At 42.6% G+C, this 18,518-nt stretch overlaps 1 protein-coding gene and 1 long non-coding RNA gene across 2 annotated transcripts in view; both read right to left on the bottom strand.

Annotated features, from left to right (window-relative positions):
- Positions 1-18,518, bottom strand: part of LOC138726210 (uncharacterized) — a 219,331-nt gene that overhangs the window by 118,236 nt on the left and 82,577 nt on the right. The gene's annotated exons all lie outside the window — the stretch shown is intronic.
- GPR50 (G protein-coupled receptor 50) overlaps positions 1,418-18,518 on the bottom strand; it is a 40,662-nt gene continuing 23,561 nt past the window's right edge. Inside the window, exon 2 of the mRNA XM_069867675.1 lies at positions 1,418-3,486. Coding sequence (XP_069723776.1) covers positions 2,618-3,486 — 869 coding nt within the window. The 3' untranslated portion in view covers positions 1,418-2,617. The remainder of the gene's footprint in view (positions 3,487-18,518) is intronic.

An 18,518-nucleotide genomic window follows, 5' to 3' on the forward strand; every position in this document is an offset into this window, starting at 1 on the left:
TGCATAGTTTGGTTCAGCAGCGACTCCCTGCAAGTCCTGGGGAGATTCCCCATCGTGCTCCTGCTGCTCCCCTTCCTGCCAGGTGCTACCAGAGACTCCCACAGTTTGCCTGCTCAGGACCTCTTTGGCTTACTTGGTTTGGTTCTAATGCTCGCTTGCTGTTACTTTGGAGCCTGAATAAGAAATAGTGCAAATACAAGCTTAAAGAAAAAAATACCACATTGCCTTCACCGAACATTCAGTTAAAAAGACAAGGATCTGTAGATGAAACGCCAGTTGTGGGGTGTTTGAGACATTTAGTAAATCTGTACAAGATTCTTCATGATTGTCTTAAAGGAGTATATTTGGCTTGGCACTAGGTGCTTAACATTATTTGCTAATGTGATTCTAACTAACACTGTTATGGCTAATCGCAAATGGCTTTGAAGACTAGTCACAGAACATGGGACATCTCCTTGGTGCAATGGGACAAACACTCCCATGGTTATGGATTCCTCGGTGCTTTTCTTATCCTAGTTTGACTCAAAATGATTTTGTTTGCATGGAATGGTGTGAACTCATCCAGACTGGTTTTGCTGGAAGGCAAATGGACACGTTATTTCTGAGGGTCAAGATACCTTTATTTGGCCATGTTCAGGCAGATTAAGAGACCAAAACAGAATTCAGTTTGATTCCTATTATGGGAGGCTGGCTGCGGTGCATTTTAAAACAATAATAATCTGAAGTGTCTGAGTTGTTCAAGTTCAAAGTGTCACAAAGTGCCAGGGTGCCCTATAAATACAGACTCCCCTTGCGCTGCAGCAACCTTCCCCACACAGCATCACGCACACTGCAGCTCTCACTGAAGCAATGCACCATGTAATGTTTCTTGTCCCACTTCATAAAGGGGCTTAATTTCTCTCAACTTCTCCTCCCTCCAAAAATCAACATAAGGGACATCCAGCAACAAGTTGCTTTCAGGAAGCAATGCACAAATGGTTAACTCCACTAAGGAACAGGCACTTAGCCTGCTCAGAGTTTTTGTAAATCCTACATTCCTTCATCTCTAGGCACCTACATGCTATTGCAAAGCCTGTTTCTCAGTGTTTCAGGGTTCAGCCCTGGGAAGCAGTCTGGCTTTGACTATGATCAAAGACTGCACTCTTTGATCAGGAGCAGGGCTCGCTGCTGTCCTCATTACACACACAGGGCTCAGACCTGCTCCTCTCCATTGCACAGCTCCCACTGTGCCTCTCCCTGTATCAACATCAAGCCAGGTTTCCTAGCTTGAAGGTAGAGTTCCACCAGGGGAGTTTTACCTGTTGTTTTTATAGGACTTTTTCAAAGCAGGACCCACCCATTTAAAACCACAAGATGAATTCACAATGAAGTTAAGGGGAAAAAAAAAGAAGTCCTATTTAAAGACAGCCACCCCAATTAAAGACAGCCACCCCAATTAAAGAAACAACCTTATCTTTGCCCATGTGCTTGTTTCTAACGTGATACTGGTCTTCCAAGCACTTCAGGACATTGTTTCCAATGTCAAAGATAATGGAGTTCAGGATTTAACTGAGAACTGATGTGTGAATATTCTTAAGTTACTCTCTTTTTCCAGATTCATGAATTAATTACAGCTGTGTACACAAATAAAATGGGAAAAAAAAATCACTTCCCCCCTAACAAATCCATGGTATGCGGTGGGCAAAAGGAGAGATGCTTGGAACAAACACTTCCTTCCCCTTCTCCCTTTGTCTGCAAGTGTAAATATTACTAGAACTTAAAACCTGGCATCTGCACTAAACAGATGCGACTCTGCTATGTTCATCTTTTTTATGATGTTCATGTAACAGGGCCTTCTGAAAGATGTCTGGAATGAATGCTGGCCAAGACAGGGTACCACCTAAATTAGAATCAGGCTCCAAGTATATTCCTGCAATTAGATTATATGTTATTCTCTTACGCATCGCCTGAGAAGGAAAGTGCAAGGGTACTTAATATCTGCAGATATTCAATAAAACGAGTGCTTCAGACACTCACTAGGTTTGGATTTTGCCTGCCTCACATATAGCCCAGGCTAGCTTCTAAATCTTAAGAGAAAAGGTAAAGGAAGACAAACACACGCAGTGGAAGTCATCACACCCATTTGTATGCTTGCTGGCTAATACTGTTCCCTAACTGAAAAGGTAAAAAGTCATGCAGTTTATACTTTGTTTTCTATAGGTTTGGTTATGCTAGTGCCCAAAAGATATAATTCAGAAGAAAGGGAAAAAGGTTTGTTTGTAATACATGGCAATTTTGCTGGCTTTTGAAGGTTGCATTTCAAGCATAGCTGCATTTTTCCATGCACTCTGAATGCTTCCCTTTCAAGGGTACTGGCATGCTTGTGGTAAAAGCAACCAAACCAATTAATTAGGCACAAGGTGAAAGATGGCATAGGAAAAAAATAAAGATCAGCCATTTCCATTCTGAAAATCCTTACTCAAAGCCTCAACATCACAGTGAGAAGCTAAGCATGAAAGGTAGCAGACTCCTTCCCTGCATGAGTGGCCCAGCAACACCAGCTGTGAAATGCACACATCGAAAAGCTCATATAGTACATATACAACTTGTAATCCAGAATAAATAGTACTGTTCTGACTCATAAGTGTATTTCAGCTTGGTGGTTGTTGTTTGTTACAGCTGGAGATGGCTTGCTTTTCATCCCTTCTGTCCCACCCTTGGACACATCGATGAACAGCAGCCTGGGAGTCCGGAGTGTCAGCAGTATCCTTTTGTACTCCTTCCGGAAATTCTGGTTAAGAAGCCCATAGATCACAGCATTGAGACAGCTGTTAAAATAGGCCATAAAATAGCTCAAGACAAAAAGCCATTCTGGAATGTGTGGCTGCACTTTTGAAGGATTAATTGAAACAGCAAGGCCAATAAAGTTTAATGGCCCCCAGCACACAGCGAAAAGGACAAAAACCACAAACATAGTCAAGAAATTCCGGATGTCAGCTGCTCTGAACTTCTGCTTGCAGTCTTGTCTCACCCGGTGTTTGACTTGAATCACCAAAATCCAGATCCGTAGGTAGCAAAACGTCACAATGGATAGCGGGACAATGAAGTGAACAACCACCACCGTGATGGTGTAAGATGTACTCACCGTCTGGGCAAAGGTGCAAGAGTAAATCCGGGGGTCGTACTGCAAGGAGCCAACGAAGAAGTTTGGCACAATTGCCACCACCGTGAGTATCCAGGTCAGACAGAGATAGCAGCAGGTGTTCTTCAGGTTGAAGAGCTTGTCGTAGCGAAGGCTGTGGCAGATGTAGCAGTAGCGGTTGATTGCAATTGCCGTGATGTTGAAAATGGACCCAATGACACTTAAGCCCATCAGGAACCCGCTGATCTGGCAATGAACATTTCCCATGGTCCATCCATTATGGAAAATGGCACTCAAGATCAGAGGGTATGGATAAACCGCAACTACAAGGTCTGCGACAGACAAACTGACGACAAAGATGTTGCCTACAAAAATGGAAAAGAGACCACAAAAGGTTAGCATAGGGCTAGACAGACAACTTACAACTCACAACTCCTCTTTAGGTGTAGCTCTTCTCACAGGCTTCACTCTACTCTCCATTTAGAATCTGAAACCCTAGAAAGCAAGACTTTGATCTACTAGCAACAGGAATGGAGAGTAACTAGGCATGATTAACATGCATATAACTTCTTAAGGAAATTCTGAACCGGAAGCATTACCCTTCATTCATCTATCCCTGTGGGTCAGGTTTCTGTGTTCATCTAAGTTGTGTAGGAGAGAAATATTTTGCTTTTCTTGTTAATCAGTCAGCACAACTGTAGTCACCAGGTAGCTTAACATTGGCTGTCCTGCAAGGAAATTCCTTCCTTTAAATACTATGTAGGACATAATACTTTCTATAACATCACATAGTGACACTTCACATAAACTCTCTCCATCATGGGCCAAAGAATTGGGGCAGACAGGTTAAGTTTTCAGTGGTTTATTCATTGCACTGACAGCAGTTGCATGGGAAAGGTCTTTTTTTTCATCTTTTGCATGTGAACAGCTGTATTTTCATCAGGATTTCTGCAAGGTTCATGCTAAGGAGCATGTGTTCTTCCAGATGCCATGGTGCAGTGGGGCCTTTATGTACTAATCTTACTTGGTGTATTTTTCTGTTCCTTCAATATTACAGTTGTCCAATGCAATAGGGAAGGTCAATCACTCCTACACTGTCTGGGCTTGAGCAGGGAATATGATTAATAAGCTGCTGTCTGCCATCTCTTCAGAGTATATGCTGCAGGTTGTCCATTTAGGCTCTAAACCCAAGGGAGCTGAGAGTCTGTGCAAATATAAAATAACTGAAGCTATGCTGGATTGAAAATGGCACATTGTGTGGGACACCTGTCAGCTCCACTGTGTGGAGCAGCCTCCAATGACCCAGGCAACTGGTGACTTCCTAACAGCAGTTACTGCTTATTTTAGGAGTCTGGTGTATTTTTAGGTAAGGAAAAAGCCTTTCTGTTCAGTTTATCAGCCAGAGCAGAAGACAGTTTTAAGAAACAGACCTTGAGGTGTTTTGGGAACTGGTGTAACTACAGGACCAGCTATAATGTTGAAAAGGACATCTGTCAGTCTTCAGCTTTTTCACGACTGGACAAATTGTCATTGCAGCAGGAGCTCAACACTGCAGTTGGAGAACAGCACACTAGAAAAAGTAGTTGTTTTTCCTAATTCTACTACCTTCAGGTATATCTGCAGCTGCAGGAAGGCAAGTATTTCTAGAATACCAGTAGAGGCTGTTTAACACATTTAAGTTATTAACGCTTATGATCCTATCTGTTACAGGCAACATCCTAGTGAACTGATCACACCTGCACCGTCTCTTTAAACTCTCACATCCTGCTGTCTACCACATTATATGAGAAAAAACACTAAAAAGAGGTCTTTTTTCTGTAGTATCTACGAAAGGACTCTCTGAGATCTCAGTTTATCTAGGACACTGTCTTCAGTATTTAGAAAATATATCCAAGGGCTGCAGAAATCATGGCTGCATTGCCATTGCAGTTGGCTCATTGCTGTTTGTTGCTGACAAAAATTATCAGAACAAGTCAACAGTTCATGTCAGGCAGCAGAGTCCACTTCACGCTGACTGGAAAACAGTCCAGACTTGAGAATAGCCCATGGCAGTGTGGAGTTGAGACAGCTGACACAAAGCATCATTTAAAAATAAATATTAACAGAGGTCATGTGAAGTGCTGAAATCTTTTTAGAGAGAGATTTCACATGCACAGGTTTACCACAGCACACAAATTCTGTTGCTGCTGTCCCCCAGTGCTTCTTTTTTGCTGGTCTACTATCTTACCTAGAGTTTTTTAAAATGCAGTTACTGAACATGGTCCCCATAAAATTAACTCTATTTACGCCTGCTGTCAAGGGCAGAACCACCTGTGGTCAGGTTTAGCACTCATACAGTCACTATAGAGAGGGAACGCTCTTCTGCAGCAAAACTTTTATTCACTGGATCAAAAATATACCACTTCAACAAAAAGCAAAGTGTGTCCCCAGCACCAGAATTTCCTTTTGGAAAAGTTTTCCAAAGCAATTTTCAAGACATCAAAACAGAGACAGAGAGGTATCGGCAACCCAGTTTAGGAGACTTCCAGAGGATGCTGGAGACAGATTCTACTGATGGGACCACAACCCTCCCTCTTCAGTGGGCTTGCCCCACTGGGATACACTTTGTAAAAACAGGCAGTTGGAAAGCAAGCCTCTGCTTTGCTAGGGATGAAAGACAGCCACATTCAACACCCATTTCTGAAACAGGCAAAGCAGAACAAAGCTGTATATTATCTACTTAAGACAGCACATCAGTGCATTTAATCCAAAGTTTAGCAAAAACATAGGCAATATTATTAGGCTCCCATCACTGCCAGCTGCTGGGAGAAATGAGCAGTCTCTGTCAGCCTTTCTTTCTTCACTAACTTGAATATTTGAGAGGAAGTAAGAATACGGGGGGGAATCTATAAAAATAATATTCACATGATGGATTTAGTAGCTTGGATTCAATCCAGAAACACAGTATTGTGTATATTATTTTAACACCACTTCACCGCATATTGCTCCAGCAGGGAGAAAATGAGACAGTTTTATCAAGACAAGAATTAATAATCTCCTCCTTTACTTGGAGAGCAAAGCTGCAATCTTCTGCTCTGTGCTTTCAACTTGTAGTCTTGGCATTCCTATCAGCTAGGAGGTCTATCCCCCTGGCAGGGTGTTGGGTCCCTGGAATTAAGGTCAGAAAAGCTGACCCAGTGCTATTTCACAGAGGCAAATCCATCTTCCATTTTATTTGGTAACATGGTCAACTTCATATTTTTCTTTTGGTGAGATGAACATGAAGGTCAAACCCGTATAATAGCTACTTGCCAGTCAGTCCTGAAAATCAGTGCAGTTTTAATAACTGAGTACTGAAAAGAGGGGCCACATCGCATGCCCCCAAAGCAGAACACGCCCTTCAAAGTATGGGAACTGGCTGCTGGCTAATTATTAAAATAAGAGTAATTTGAGTTAAACATTAGCCTGTTGCATAACAACAGGCTGGTTTTAAAAACTACTTCAGCCTCACCATCCCTGGTTTGGCTTGAGACCACCGCGTGCTGGGCCTTGCAGCCAAAGGCTTGTCTCCTCATCCTCTGTAGGATGAGATCAGACCTCGCTCCTAAAACCATGGCACAACTGGAAGCTACCTAATGTGTGGCTCCTAGGGGAGGTAAAGAGCAGTCTCCTGCCAGTGACCTGCACTATATTTTTTCTTACATTTTTCCACTATAAAGCAAAGGAGTCGTGCCCATAAATAACACTAGCAGGACTTTATCTCAATTTTAAAATTATCTGTTTCTGTGACACTATTTTCAGACGTATCTTTTTCTCTTAGTGGGCATGTGACTATATTTCCTTATCAGCTTTCACATTTTCCATCCTGTTTTTAACTTCTACTTAGTATAAATTCATCCATGTGCCACTGTGCTCTGTCCCCGAGTCACGGAGTCATACACAAAGAAGCATAAATGGTGGAAAAAGGCAAGTTTGGCACAAACATAGTGGTAATATAGACTTGGCCACCTTTTCAGAGAAACTTTAAATCTAAACTTTAGAGAGGTCCCATACAACGCTATAGATTCTAGAGTTATGATATGCTGTTCACAGTATAATCTGCAAATTGTTTGGGGAAAAAACAAAACCACACAAAATAACATGAATCCCAGAAGCAGAAAAAATTATGAGCATGTGCAAGTAATATAAAAAGGAATTTATCCTGGAAGATCTTCTGTTCGAGTACTCCTGCCTTTAAGCACCCCTTCTCCCTCTCATATACCTATAACCCTGTTTCTGCTTGCTCCAACAGCCTGCTCCTGTATTCCAGCAGTTCCTTGGCCCTTGTCTCTCATTTTGCTTAGATTATCCAACAACACAAGTTATCTGAGGACTTCTTGTCAAGCCTTGATGCTGGCAAATGTGGAAATACCACAAAAAGTTCTGCAAATCAACAAACCATGAACAATAGCACCTGATTTTCATACAAAAGGACATCATCTACAGAGATTAACTGAACATCGCTGTACAAATACAAGGGTCATTGGCCCTGCCTGCCTCAAGAGGCTGTTGAAAATCCCTCGGCACAAAAGCTCCAGCTGCAGACATTTAGCCTCTCCCTGCTGTTCCCACACAGCAGTTGTGGGCTGTCCTTTAGCACACATTGGTGGTGCTTTAGGTATCCTGAACCTAGAAGCTGTGTTGAAAGGGCAAAAAATAAAGGAGGAAAAGTATTTTTTCAAATATTTGCTATTTTTATAAACCTCAGAATGTCCAAAGCAAGCACGCAAAAGCCTTGTTCTCTACTATGTATATAAAGCTCTACGACACACACATTCCTTGCTGAAATAGGACAGAACTATGTTTGCTTTGGGTTAACAAGATACAGATGCTCAATGTAGCCTGAAGTTAACATTCTTACCTGTAAACCTAGGGCTGAAATTGGAATGTTCTGAACAACAGGAGTTGCATCAAACTAAAGAGACAGTTTTGCAGATCAACTTCCAGCTCTGACTGAGGAGGAAAGAGGGCTTTGCTGTCCAGGTTGTCCCCCCTCCTGCCAGCCACCTTGCAGGCATTCAAATAGCACGTGTCCGGCACAGTATTTGGGGGCAAACAAAACCACATACAACAGCCTCAAGACCCACAGGTGAGAAGTTGATCCACACCCGTGGTGGACATGGGGGCTTTCACAGCATGACCAGTCTCCATGCTGTCCCAATCCCTCTCCTGGGAGATCAGATCCCAGTGACTGTTCAACTGCAGCCAGAAAAAATTGAGTTGTAGAACAGCAGGTATAAAACCTCTACTGAGAAGAACGTGCTAAGATAGACAATGGCATAATACTAAAAGTTTACTGGGGTGACTGGCATGTCTGTGGTGACTCCCTACTATTTATGACTTACTGTAAAAAGCATCCTAAACTTTATGTTTGACCTTTCAGGTTTTATGAAAAACTCAAGCGACTCATGTCTACAAGGAGATAAGTTGGAATTAAGACTCACATCAGGCTCAGAGAGAGAGATGTAGTAAAGTTTAGTAAACAATTTAACAGGCCATGACTGTGAAGTAAGCCTCTGATGACCACTTACCATAACCAAATACTTTCTATTTAACTTTCCAAAGCTTATGCTCACTGCAGAACAGAAACAAAATGTTGTTTGCTCCAAACAAAAAGATGAAGTCATAAAAGCTTTATTCAGCATGCAACAAGGCACTTTATTAGCTTTAATAGCCTCCTTTTCTTGTTTGTTTTTACTTGTCACTCACTATGCTCGTGTTTCACTAACCTCCAGCCTGCATACATGAAGTGCACACTCAGTTTTGAAACTAAGCGGCAGTTCATATAAAACACTTTCAGATCAATTTTATTCTTTTTAGAATATAAATATACCACTGAGTGTGTGCAACCATATCGATTTTACACTGCTACAGTTTAGAGAGATAATAATACTGTAGTGTTGGGGGATCCCGCAGCCCTCACCCTGACAAGGATTTATTTAATCACAAACTCTAAAGGATCACTCCAGGCAAGGCAGTGTTTGCCCCATCAAAGTGCATTAACAACCATCCTTTTATGGGGCTCTCTGACCTGTGTCGCTGCTCCATGGAAGCTCTTGGCTTCCAGTGCGCTGTGAACACACAACATTTTGTGCACTCACAGCAACAAAATGGCACATGAGAGATACCAGACAGACTGTTAATTGTTGTTGTCTCTTCAGCATTCAGATAAGCACTGATGAATCTGACATGCCCATACAACAGCTCAGCATGTACTTACCTGTTTTGACAACTGAAAATGTTTGACAGGGGAACACAAGTGAAAATCAGAGAAACTCTCTCCGAGATCCAGGCAACAGGCAAAAATATATCTGTTGTTCAATACATTAATCCACAAATAGTTTTCTGCAGTTAAACACTTGGGCTGCCAACTCGTCTCAAATTCTGACTGTCCTGTATAAAATGAGAGGGTAATGAACAGACAGAACAGCCCACAGCATCTTTAGGATATAAGGTTAGAGACCACAGAGATAGCCAATTTAAGGACACCATGAAGCTCCTAGACAAAAGCATGAAACTCCAGAATAATTTCACTTTATCCTGGCAAAAAGTCATTTGAGATCTCTCATCTCAGCACAATTTTGAAGCCAAAGAACAGCAGGATGCTCTGGGCTACCAACCATTATGTGGTTTACTAGCATTGTTTCCTCTGGGAAAACTGTGGGTTTAGTGCTGCTCCCCATCTTGGGCCAGCCTTGTGTACACCCAGGAGCAAGGCCAAGGCAGAGCAGGAGGCAGTTTACAAAGCGAACTCTCAGCCTCTTCCTGTGCCCTTCCATGACCAGATGTTTTAGCATCACTTTGTTATCACAACTGCAGACTTCATTAGCTGTCTCATCAGTACATCACCACAGTTGTGTAGAAGCTGCTGTTCCCTCTGTGCCCATGAGAAAGATTTCCTTCCAGGAGGAACCTCATAAGATTTACTGAAGTAGAAAAGACCGGCTCCACAGCACTTCAATTGCATTTATTTTGTTATGCTTCATATATTATTTTGGCTGCTGGCTAAAGAAAGGAATCGCTTGCACTGTCAGGTGGAGGACTGGATTACTGGATGTTAGACTTGCTTTTAATTGTACTGCTGTAAAAAAACATATTTGAGACATGCCTTCAGCTTCTCTACTTGAATGCAGTGAAGGGTAATCATTTACAGTGTTTACAGCCCTAATATTCATAACTTTCATTTGGGTACCAGCAAGATTCAAAGCTGTATTTGAACTGAGAAGTCTGTGAAAGTGGGCTGGCAGTCACAGACCATCCTGTCTAGCATGATTTCATATCTTTCCTTATATCACTTACTATTACATTGGAAACAATGTAAAAGAGGTGATTTTTCTCTTGGTGTGACACAGACGGTAGCTAGACACTCAGACTTGACTGAATATGATTTTAATTATGCCTTCTTCTGGGCATTTAAAAAAGGATTGGCCCTCTTTTGGTACCAGTGCAAAGAAACTTCCCCATTTTCAGAGTTTTGGATATTTTAAAAACAAAAAGAAGTTTTCAGACTATTCCAAAGAAATACGGTTTGTAAATCTTCCCTTTGTTACTCCACATTAATCCTAACATATCCTGCACAGCTTAGGCACACCTTCCCAAAAAGACGATCTGAACATATTATAAAGAAAGGGGAAACTATGTACTTAGACCATAGAGAAAAAGCTCAGTCTGAACACATAAAACCAGCACAACATAAAAGCTGCCCTGAATCCAGCCTCACTTTCTAATGGCTCAGGACAGACCTCCAACACATACTGGCATCAGTATCACCTCTAGCTCTCTGTCCAACAAGAATAAGAGACTAACATAAAAATAAGTCAGTTGCCATATAAAGAGAGAGGTCATTTATAGACCAAAAAAGTAATCAACATATGAAATAACTAAATCAAGAATCAGAGAAACAGTAATAGAAGAGTTTTGAGTTAACAGAACAGAGTTATGCTAGGCACATAGGCTAAGACAGAGCAGCTGTACTCTGTGTCCCCTCAGCTCAGGGATGCTGAGATGGGCTCTGTGTCCAGAGGAAGCTTAACCACTTTTCCCATTCTGGTTTGGTGTAGGGAGGGCTGTTTCTCTTTCCAGCAAATTCTGCCTCCTCGGAAACTTCATGAATTCCTGTTCTCCACTGCCAAGACAGATTACTCTGTGCCATACAGGCTGTTTAGCTGAAATTCCTTTCTCATCTGTTTTGGAGAGCGTAAACAAATACCATTCCTTGAACCAGAATGTGATCTCTCATACCTAGAGTAAATCTGAAATAAACCCAGTGCAAATGGGCTTGTCAGTCTCCTACCTCTGCAAGCTGCCTTGAAAAGCATGAAACTGAAGTTGTACCAGCCTGCAGTGGCTTCTAATTAAGAAAAACTGCCCTGCAAGCAGGGCAGCCCAAAGAAAGGGTAACGCAGGAACATAAGGAAGAGAGCCACAGTGCAGAGAGCTGCAGGATGCAAAAATTGCAGAGGTAAAGCAGACTTGCTCACAGGCAAACAAACACTGCAGTCTGCTGCAATAGAGCTGCATTTAATTTGCCTTAGCTGTTAAATCTGTAATTACACAGAATGTTCCTCCTCTTGCTATCACAACGTGTTGAGTAAACATGCTGAAAACATGGCTGGCAGGAGATGAAGGGAAAGGAGGCCTGTTTCTCTCCATCTTTACTCTCCCACTGGTGCACTTAGATATTCTCCAGAATAAACCTACTTGGGGCTTCCTGTCTGATGCACCAAGTCTGCACCCCGACACCCCATGACCCGATTAGTCAAAGGTTGGGTGCCTTTCTAAACCAAACCTGCAATTCTGAAGTCTCTCCTTGATTTGAGTGTGGGGTGAGGAACTTGCTGGTCAAACAGAAACCTCGCTGACTATGACTCGTGGGCAAGGGTCCAGCACACCCTGGTGTCAACGGACTTGTGCTGAGCACATACCAGTTTCCTCATAAATGGCCTTTTCACCAACTACTGTAACAAACCAGCTCCTTTCTGCTCATCTTTTCAGCACTCAAAACAGCTAGTTAAGTACCAAATTGAACAAAGGTTACCTAAATGAAGGCTATGGTATTAGAGCAGTAGCAGGGTGATAATCAGGGTAGGATATTTATTCTACTTCTGCACAGCAGTTGCCACTAGAGCTAGGAAAAATAAACATAATTCGGATCCCATTAATCTCCAAGGTGATAGCCTCACTGTAGGCTACAGCATGGTCCTGGTATGCCTCACAGTGCTGTACTGCAATTGATTGGCTTTTCTTCTGATGACCTTAATACATTTTTTTCAAACATTTGGTGGATAATGTTATAAAAGTAGGTCATACAAAAAACCCATAGCATAGATTTAGTCAACAGAATTCCTTTCAGTCCACATTTTTTTCTCCTAGGGCCTCACCCTGGACTGGTCATTGAAGCAGGTGCTGCCACAGTACACATGTGCAATGAGGATGGGGCTGGAAGAAAAATGGTACCATGAGAGACAGGAAAGCAACATATCTGGGGGGGGGAGCAACAGTCAGTCCTCCAAACCCAGCACTCAGCCCCATGGCAAGCAGAAATATTGATCTACCTGAATTACTGTTCATCCAGCCTTCAGAATCTTTTAGGAAGAGGACTAATATTCTTTACATTACAGAAGAAGAAAGAAAGTGACCCAAGGTTTGGTAGCTTCATTACAACTATGTGAACTGTGAACGAAGTAATCCATGTAAATATCAGATCAGAAAGTAGAAGAAAATCTATTCTAGACTTCCTGGTTCATCCACAACTACTTACTAATCCCATAGGAAATGGAGAATTACTTTCACCTGGGAACACTTTAGGGACTCTTGATACAATTGCATCAGCAAAAATCCAATGCAAACAGTTAAAGTTGATTCAATAATAATAATAATGATACTGGGAAAAAATTAACTCAAAAAATCATGCATGCCCTAAAGGACCTTTTCCATTTTCCCAGGAGTGTGTCCAAAAAACAGTGCTTCCCAGACCATCAGCAAAAAGCTTCACTGCAGATGTCCCACAGGATTTACAGAACTCATGTCAAGGCTGGGTACAGGATGGGCAACAAGAAATGATCATGATATGAGAAAGTCAGACTAGGGAGTCCCAAATGTATTGCTGGAAGGCATCTGTTTCTGGTTTTTTCCTCATTATTTATGAAACTTAATCATCTTTGAGATGCCATGTGTGGGTATATTAAAAGAGTAAAGATGTTTTTGCAGTGAAGTCCACAGTAAACATGTTCCCACACGAGCCCGTGTGAACATATGTTTCAAAGGGGTGCGCTTAAACACTGGTCTCAACAGGGAGTCTAATGATGACTAATATCCGATTGGCTTGAAGGACAATAAGATTTCATGGGACTATGACACCTAAGTTACTGGAGAAACCTCTTGAAGTAAGCAGCAATACGCACCTTAGAAAGGAGATCTTGCCCTTGTGGATCGTAACTGATGGGTCTGGCAGACACCTCTACCATGAAAAGCTTCCAGTACAAGAGAATATCTGCCCTTACACAAACAACATTTTGCCCTTAGCAAAAACCACCAAAAAGAATAAAAGATGCTGATAAAAGGCCATCCATGCAAGCCAAAGAAACTCTGAGGTACTTAGTTCTATTTCCTAATCCTGAAATACCCCTGAGTCCTACTTTCTCGTCTGTAGTGATAAGGGCAGGCCTACTTTTAGAGTTGTATAACAACCATCAAGTGATGGTGCTTTTTGTGTCCCCTTAAACTTTCCCCCCTCTTTCCCTTTTTATCTCTATTGAACTTTTCTCAGCAAGAAATAAATCACAGAGATTGCTTCTCTCTGAAACTACTTAACATCTGTACCAGTATACATCAAAGTGCTAACATGGAATTTGAGCTTTATGACTCCCATTACAAGCCAGGAAGGCTTAGAGAGGGCTGCATCCAATCCTTTAAATGTGAGCCCCGAGTGGACATCTAAGCCAGTTGGTGGCTGGTAAGGAAGACTCTGCTCCCCATCATCGTTTGTATGGACAAGGGTATGACTATGAAATCTATCAGCTGGAAGGGATCCTGGGAAGTCATCTATTTCCCCCAGGCACAGCATCTCCTCCTAAAAGTTACTGACAAGAAAGAGCATTTCTAGATCAACATTGCCCTTAATCAAATCCAAGCTGTCCTTCAACCTGCATGCTACAACAACAACAAAAAAAAAAAGGATGAAATGAAGCACGGGCTTAATACAGAGCCTTCTAGTGAGAAGTCCTTGTGCCCAAATGCGAACACCAATATTATACATTCATTAAAAAAATACCTTCCTGAGGGGGGATTGATTTGATAGGGTTAGAAAGGATGAGCATTTCTAGTCCTCAGCAGGAGTGTAACACAGGTGTATCAAGGTAGGTAACAAAAAATCACAGCATGTTGCCCAGCTCCTTCTTCATAGGGAGCCCCAAAAGCAAGTTGCTAGAAAAACAGACAGGACAGGGAGACCTAAGGCAAGCTTCGTGTGCACTAAAAAGAGCTTTGAAGAAATTCTATCAAGAAATTTGCTTGGCGCGTTGCCGGAAATGGATGAGAGCTTTGCACGTTAATGAGAAACTGAGTGGAGTTCAACAAATGCTCTCTGCTTTCTGGGCAGAGCTGGCAGCATGGCATGATCCGGTGTGCATTTCCTCGTCAGGCATGTGAGCACACCAGCATTGTACATTCACTCAGGCAGCTCAAGAAACTCAGGAGTACAAGGAATTCATCTTTAGTCTGACAGAACTGCCCTTGCACAACCACGTCAAGTTTTTAACAGACTCTAATAGCTCAGTCAAGTATCTGCACATATTCTAAGGAATCCAGCGAGTTACTCGCAATATCAGAGCTACAAGGAACCAGGATTTGTAGCACCGGTAACAGATATACACAAAATAACAGAGACCAGCTCTTGCAGCAAACTCCAGCCTGAACCACCCAAGAACTCCCCGACCAGGTTATCATGTCACCCGACTCCAGCTGCCACATCTCCAGCTCTGGGGTGGGAAAGCTGCACTCCAATTAGCATAGGCCCATGTCTGCTAACTCAGCAGATATAAGAGCCTTCAGTTGGGGCACAGTGGAGAAACACACAATGAAGACTGTACCACAATTAAAAGCAAACCTGACATGATTGCCAGAAGCCAGCTCTCAGTACCAGGAGTGCAAGACATGGAGTTCAGCTGCTAATTAGGACAAGGCTGTAGCAAAGGCCAGCAGAGGGGAAAAGGTCAGTTTTGGTTCCCTCAGGAGTTCAAAGTTTTCCCCGAATCAGCTACATAACACATCTTTTAAAAGGAGAGTGATGGCTTCTTCCACAGTAGCGACAAAGCAGGAACTTTCATGCCAGCACTGCCTTCTAATACTGCCTTTTTATCATTTATTCAGGAATAAACTGTAACAAGGCAGTTTTATATCAAATTACAAATAATAGCTGTGAGGAAAAGAAAAAGGTGCCACACTTCATTAGACCTCTGTAAGACTCTGACAGCCAGAAATACACCACCGAAGTGGCAAATACAGCCAATAAGATAAGGCAGAACTCACAGCAGCTGTTAAACCAAATGGGTACTTGTTAAAATTAAGGGCCGTTTTCCCTCTTTTATACTTAGTCTCGAAACATCATGTAAAGAAATTCAAACTCTTTTAAAGCCAGGCTGAGTCATTAGCACACAAGTGACATAAGACCCTTGCAAAGATTTCAGATTAAAAGGTAACCATTAATACCCAAGCAGTTCATAAAACCCTATGAATATGTTAATCCGGTATTAGCTGGAACTCTCCGATATTAAGGTAATAAATCTCACCATGCTGAATTTTACCACTATTCGCTTGGTGTCACAGTATTTCTGCTCATAGTGTAGCAGAGGTTTCCACGAAGATGATTAGTGGATAGGAGCACCTCCCTTAAGAGGAGAAGCTGAGACACTTGGGTCTGTTTAGCCTGGAGAACACTTGAGAGAGGATCTTATCAAAGCTTATAAATACCTATGGGGCAGGTATCTAGAGGACGGGACCACTGTTTTCAGTGGTGCCCAGTGGCAGGACAAGGGACAATTGGCACGATTAGGAACATAGGAAGTTCCACCTCAACATGAGGAAAAGCTTTACTGTGAGGGTGAGAGAGCACTGGAACAGGCTGCCCAAGGAGGTTGTAAAATCTCCTTCTCTGGAGATATTCAGAACTCACCTGGATGTGTTCCTGTGCAACCTGCTCCAGGTGAACCTTCTTTAGAAGAGGGGTTGGAGTAGATGATCTCCAGAGAACCTTTCCAACCCCGACCATCCTGTGATTCCATCAAAATACGCAAGCATTCAAAACGGAGGATGCTCATGGGTCTGCAGCATCAACACCAACACCGTCCTGGACCAGACCACATGTTACCTTCTTCCCAAAGAAGTCAAGGCCATATCTGTCCCCAGGTATTGGCAATCCCAAATTCTCTACACCAAAAGGCACTGGTCTCACCCATGAAGGCTGCTGAGATTGCCTTTATAGATTTTGGTATAGATTTTGCCTGAAGGATGCTGATTTCCCGAGGGGACAGAACGATTCTGCTTCAAATAAGCCCAAAATAAACATTAAATTATGAAATGAGTTAAATACCCAGCCAGCCCAAGATTATCGCACACCATGAGACACAGCACAGTGCTGACAGGTTTTGTTCTGTTTTTCTTTATAGGGCAGGAGGTGATCGCACTGTGTAATTCTGCATTTAATTAGTCAGAGCTACTCTCACATTAGAGCACTGACCGTAGGGACAAACAAGACACCCATTCTTGTTTCGAGCAAGGACTTTCCCAGTTAATTGCCATGTAGCCTTGAGCAAACCACTGCCTATGCATGTTTTGGCTTCCTGCTCTGCCAGCAGAAGATTTCCCTTCCTTGCATTCACTGATGTTTAAAAGTACAAAGATGTCATTCAACAGTAGGCAGAATAGAAACAGCAATTAAAATATTTCTCACATGCTCACCTTTTGACTCTCGGGCAGCTCTCCCAAACCAAACACTTAACTTTGAACAGCCCTGTGCAGAGCAGCCTCAGGAGCCTGTGAGATGTAAGAACAACTGAAAGAAGTGGGATAAAACTGGCAGAAGCCAGTAAATAGGACCAAAACAGGTCCTATTTACCTGTCTTGGCACTCTCCTCAATCCCTCAAAACTAGGGCTGGTTTAGAGGAGAAATGCTTAACTGCTATACATGCAGCTATAAGTTCAGTAGACAACACTTCCCACTCAACTAGATGGGGTCATTACCCCACCATGGTACTGGAAGCACATTTTACTGCTAGAGGTGCTGTGAATGGAGTTGCTGGCACTGGAAAAAGACAGAGCTACTTGAGTTAACAATTCATAACAGTGGTGGTCTGAATCAGAAGAGCCCTCAACTAACTCCTAACCTGGACTACTGTATCCAGCAGTTATCCTGCAGCTTCCACTTGACTTGGAAATCTTTCATGCTCTGAACTGGATGCAGTTGAATACAGTCATGGTCCATTTCTGGACTGTCAATGCTTCCGTGTCTGCAGCGTGTCAATTTGCAAAATGCCTGAAGATCTCTTCCAGAAAAACCTCATCAGCTTTTCTAGGGAATAACTGGAAAGGTCCATTGTAAATCACACCACATGAGAACAATGCTGTTGGCCTTCTGGCACAGAGCAGAAGTTGTCTATGGCCTCACAGATCAGCATCTGAGAAAGCAGTGATGCAGCTCTTAGGTAAACTGAGTGTTGCTTCTCTAATTTATACCTGTTTTGGAACAGAGGCGGTCACACACAGCCTGCAGACAATTCCCTCTTTGTAACCAGAGCCTAAAACTAATCCCTTGTTCCCAGAGACCATGGCCTCAGGAACTGAGGTCCAGCATCGCCTTCCCCTTCAGGCTCCTGCTGCTTGCACATCTCCCAGTGAGTCTCACTTAACAAAAAGCTCACACATCCCTCTTGGCTTCCCCAAACTGAACCCTTGCTTATATGCCAGGAAAGAGCTTTGCCATCTATGTACAACAGCAGAGCCATACCAATAGCACTACGTGACAGCAGAGATGACTGAAGCAGATAAAACTACCAGCAACTGTACAATACATTGCTATATTATGGCAACATCTTCTCAGGAAAGGAACACAACATTTTCATCAAAAGAACAAGAGTGTCCCCTAACACACGTGCACAACACACTACAGGACCCTGCTCACTGGGCCCAAGGTGGGAACATTTTAGCACGTGCAGTAGAAATTCAAAAGCTATGTGGCCTCGTGGAGGCAATACCTAGTGAAATGTCTGTGAAGAAGCCTTTGCACTAGGAGCAGCTACTGCTGAATTATGGATCTTGGCATGTTCTTTGAAAGGAACACACCTACTCTCTTTACTCCACTTTATTGTTTGGGTTTCTTTATCA

Source organism: Phaenicophaeus curvirostris, chromosome 13 (assembly GCF_032191515.1).
Source record: "Phaenicophaeus curvirostris isolate KB17595 chromosome 13, BPBGC_Pcur_1.0, whole genome shotgun sequence".
Taxonomy (NCBI): Eukaryota; Metazoa; Chordata; class Aves; order Cuculiformes; family Cuculidae; genus Phaenicophaeus; species Phaenicophaeus curvirostris.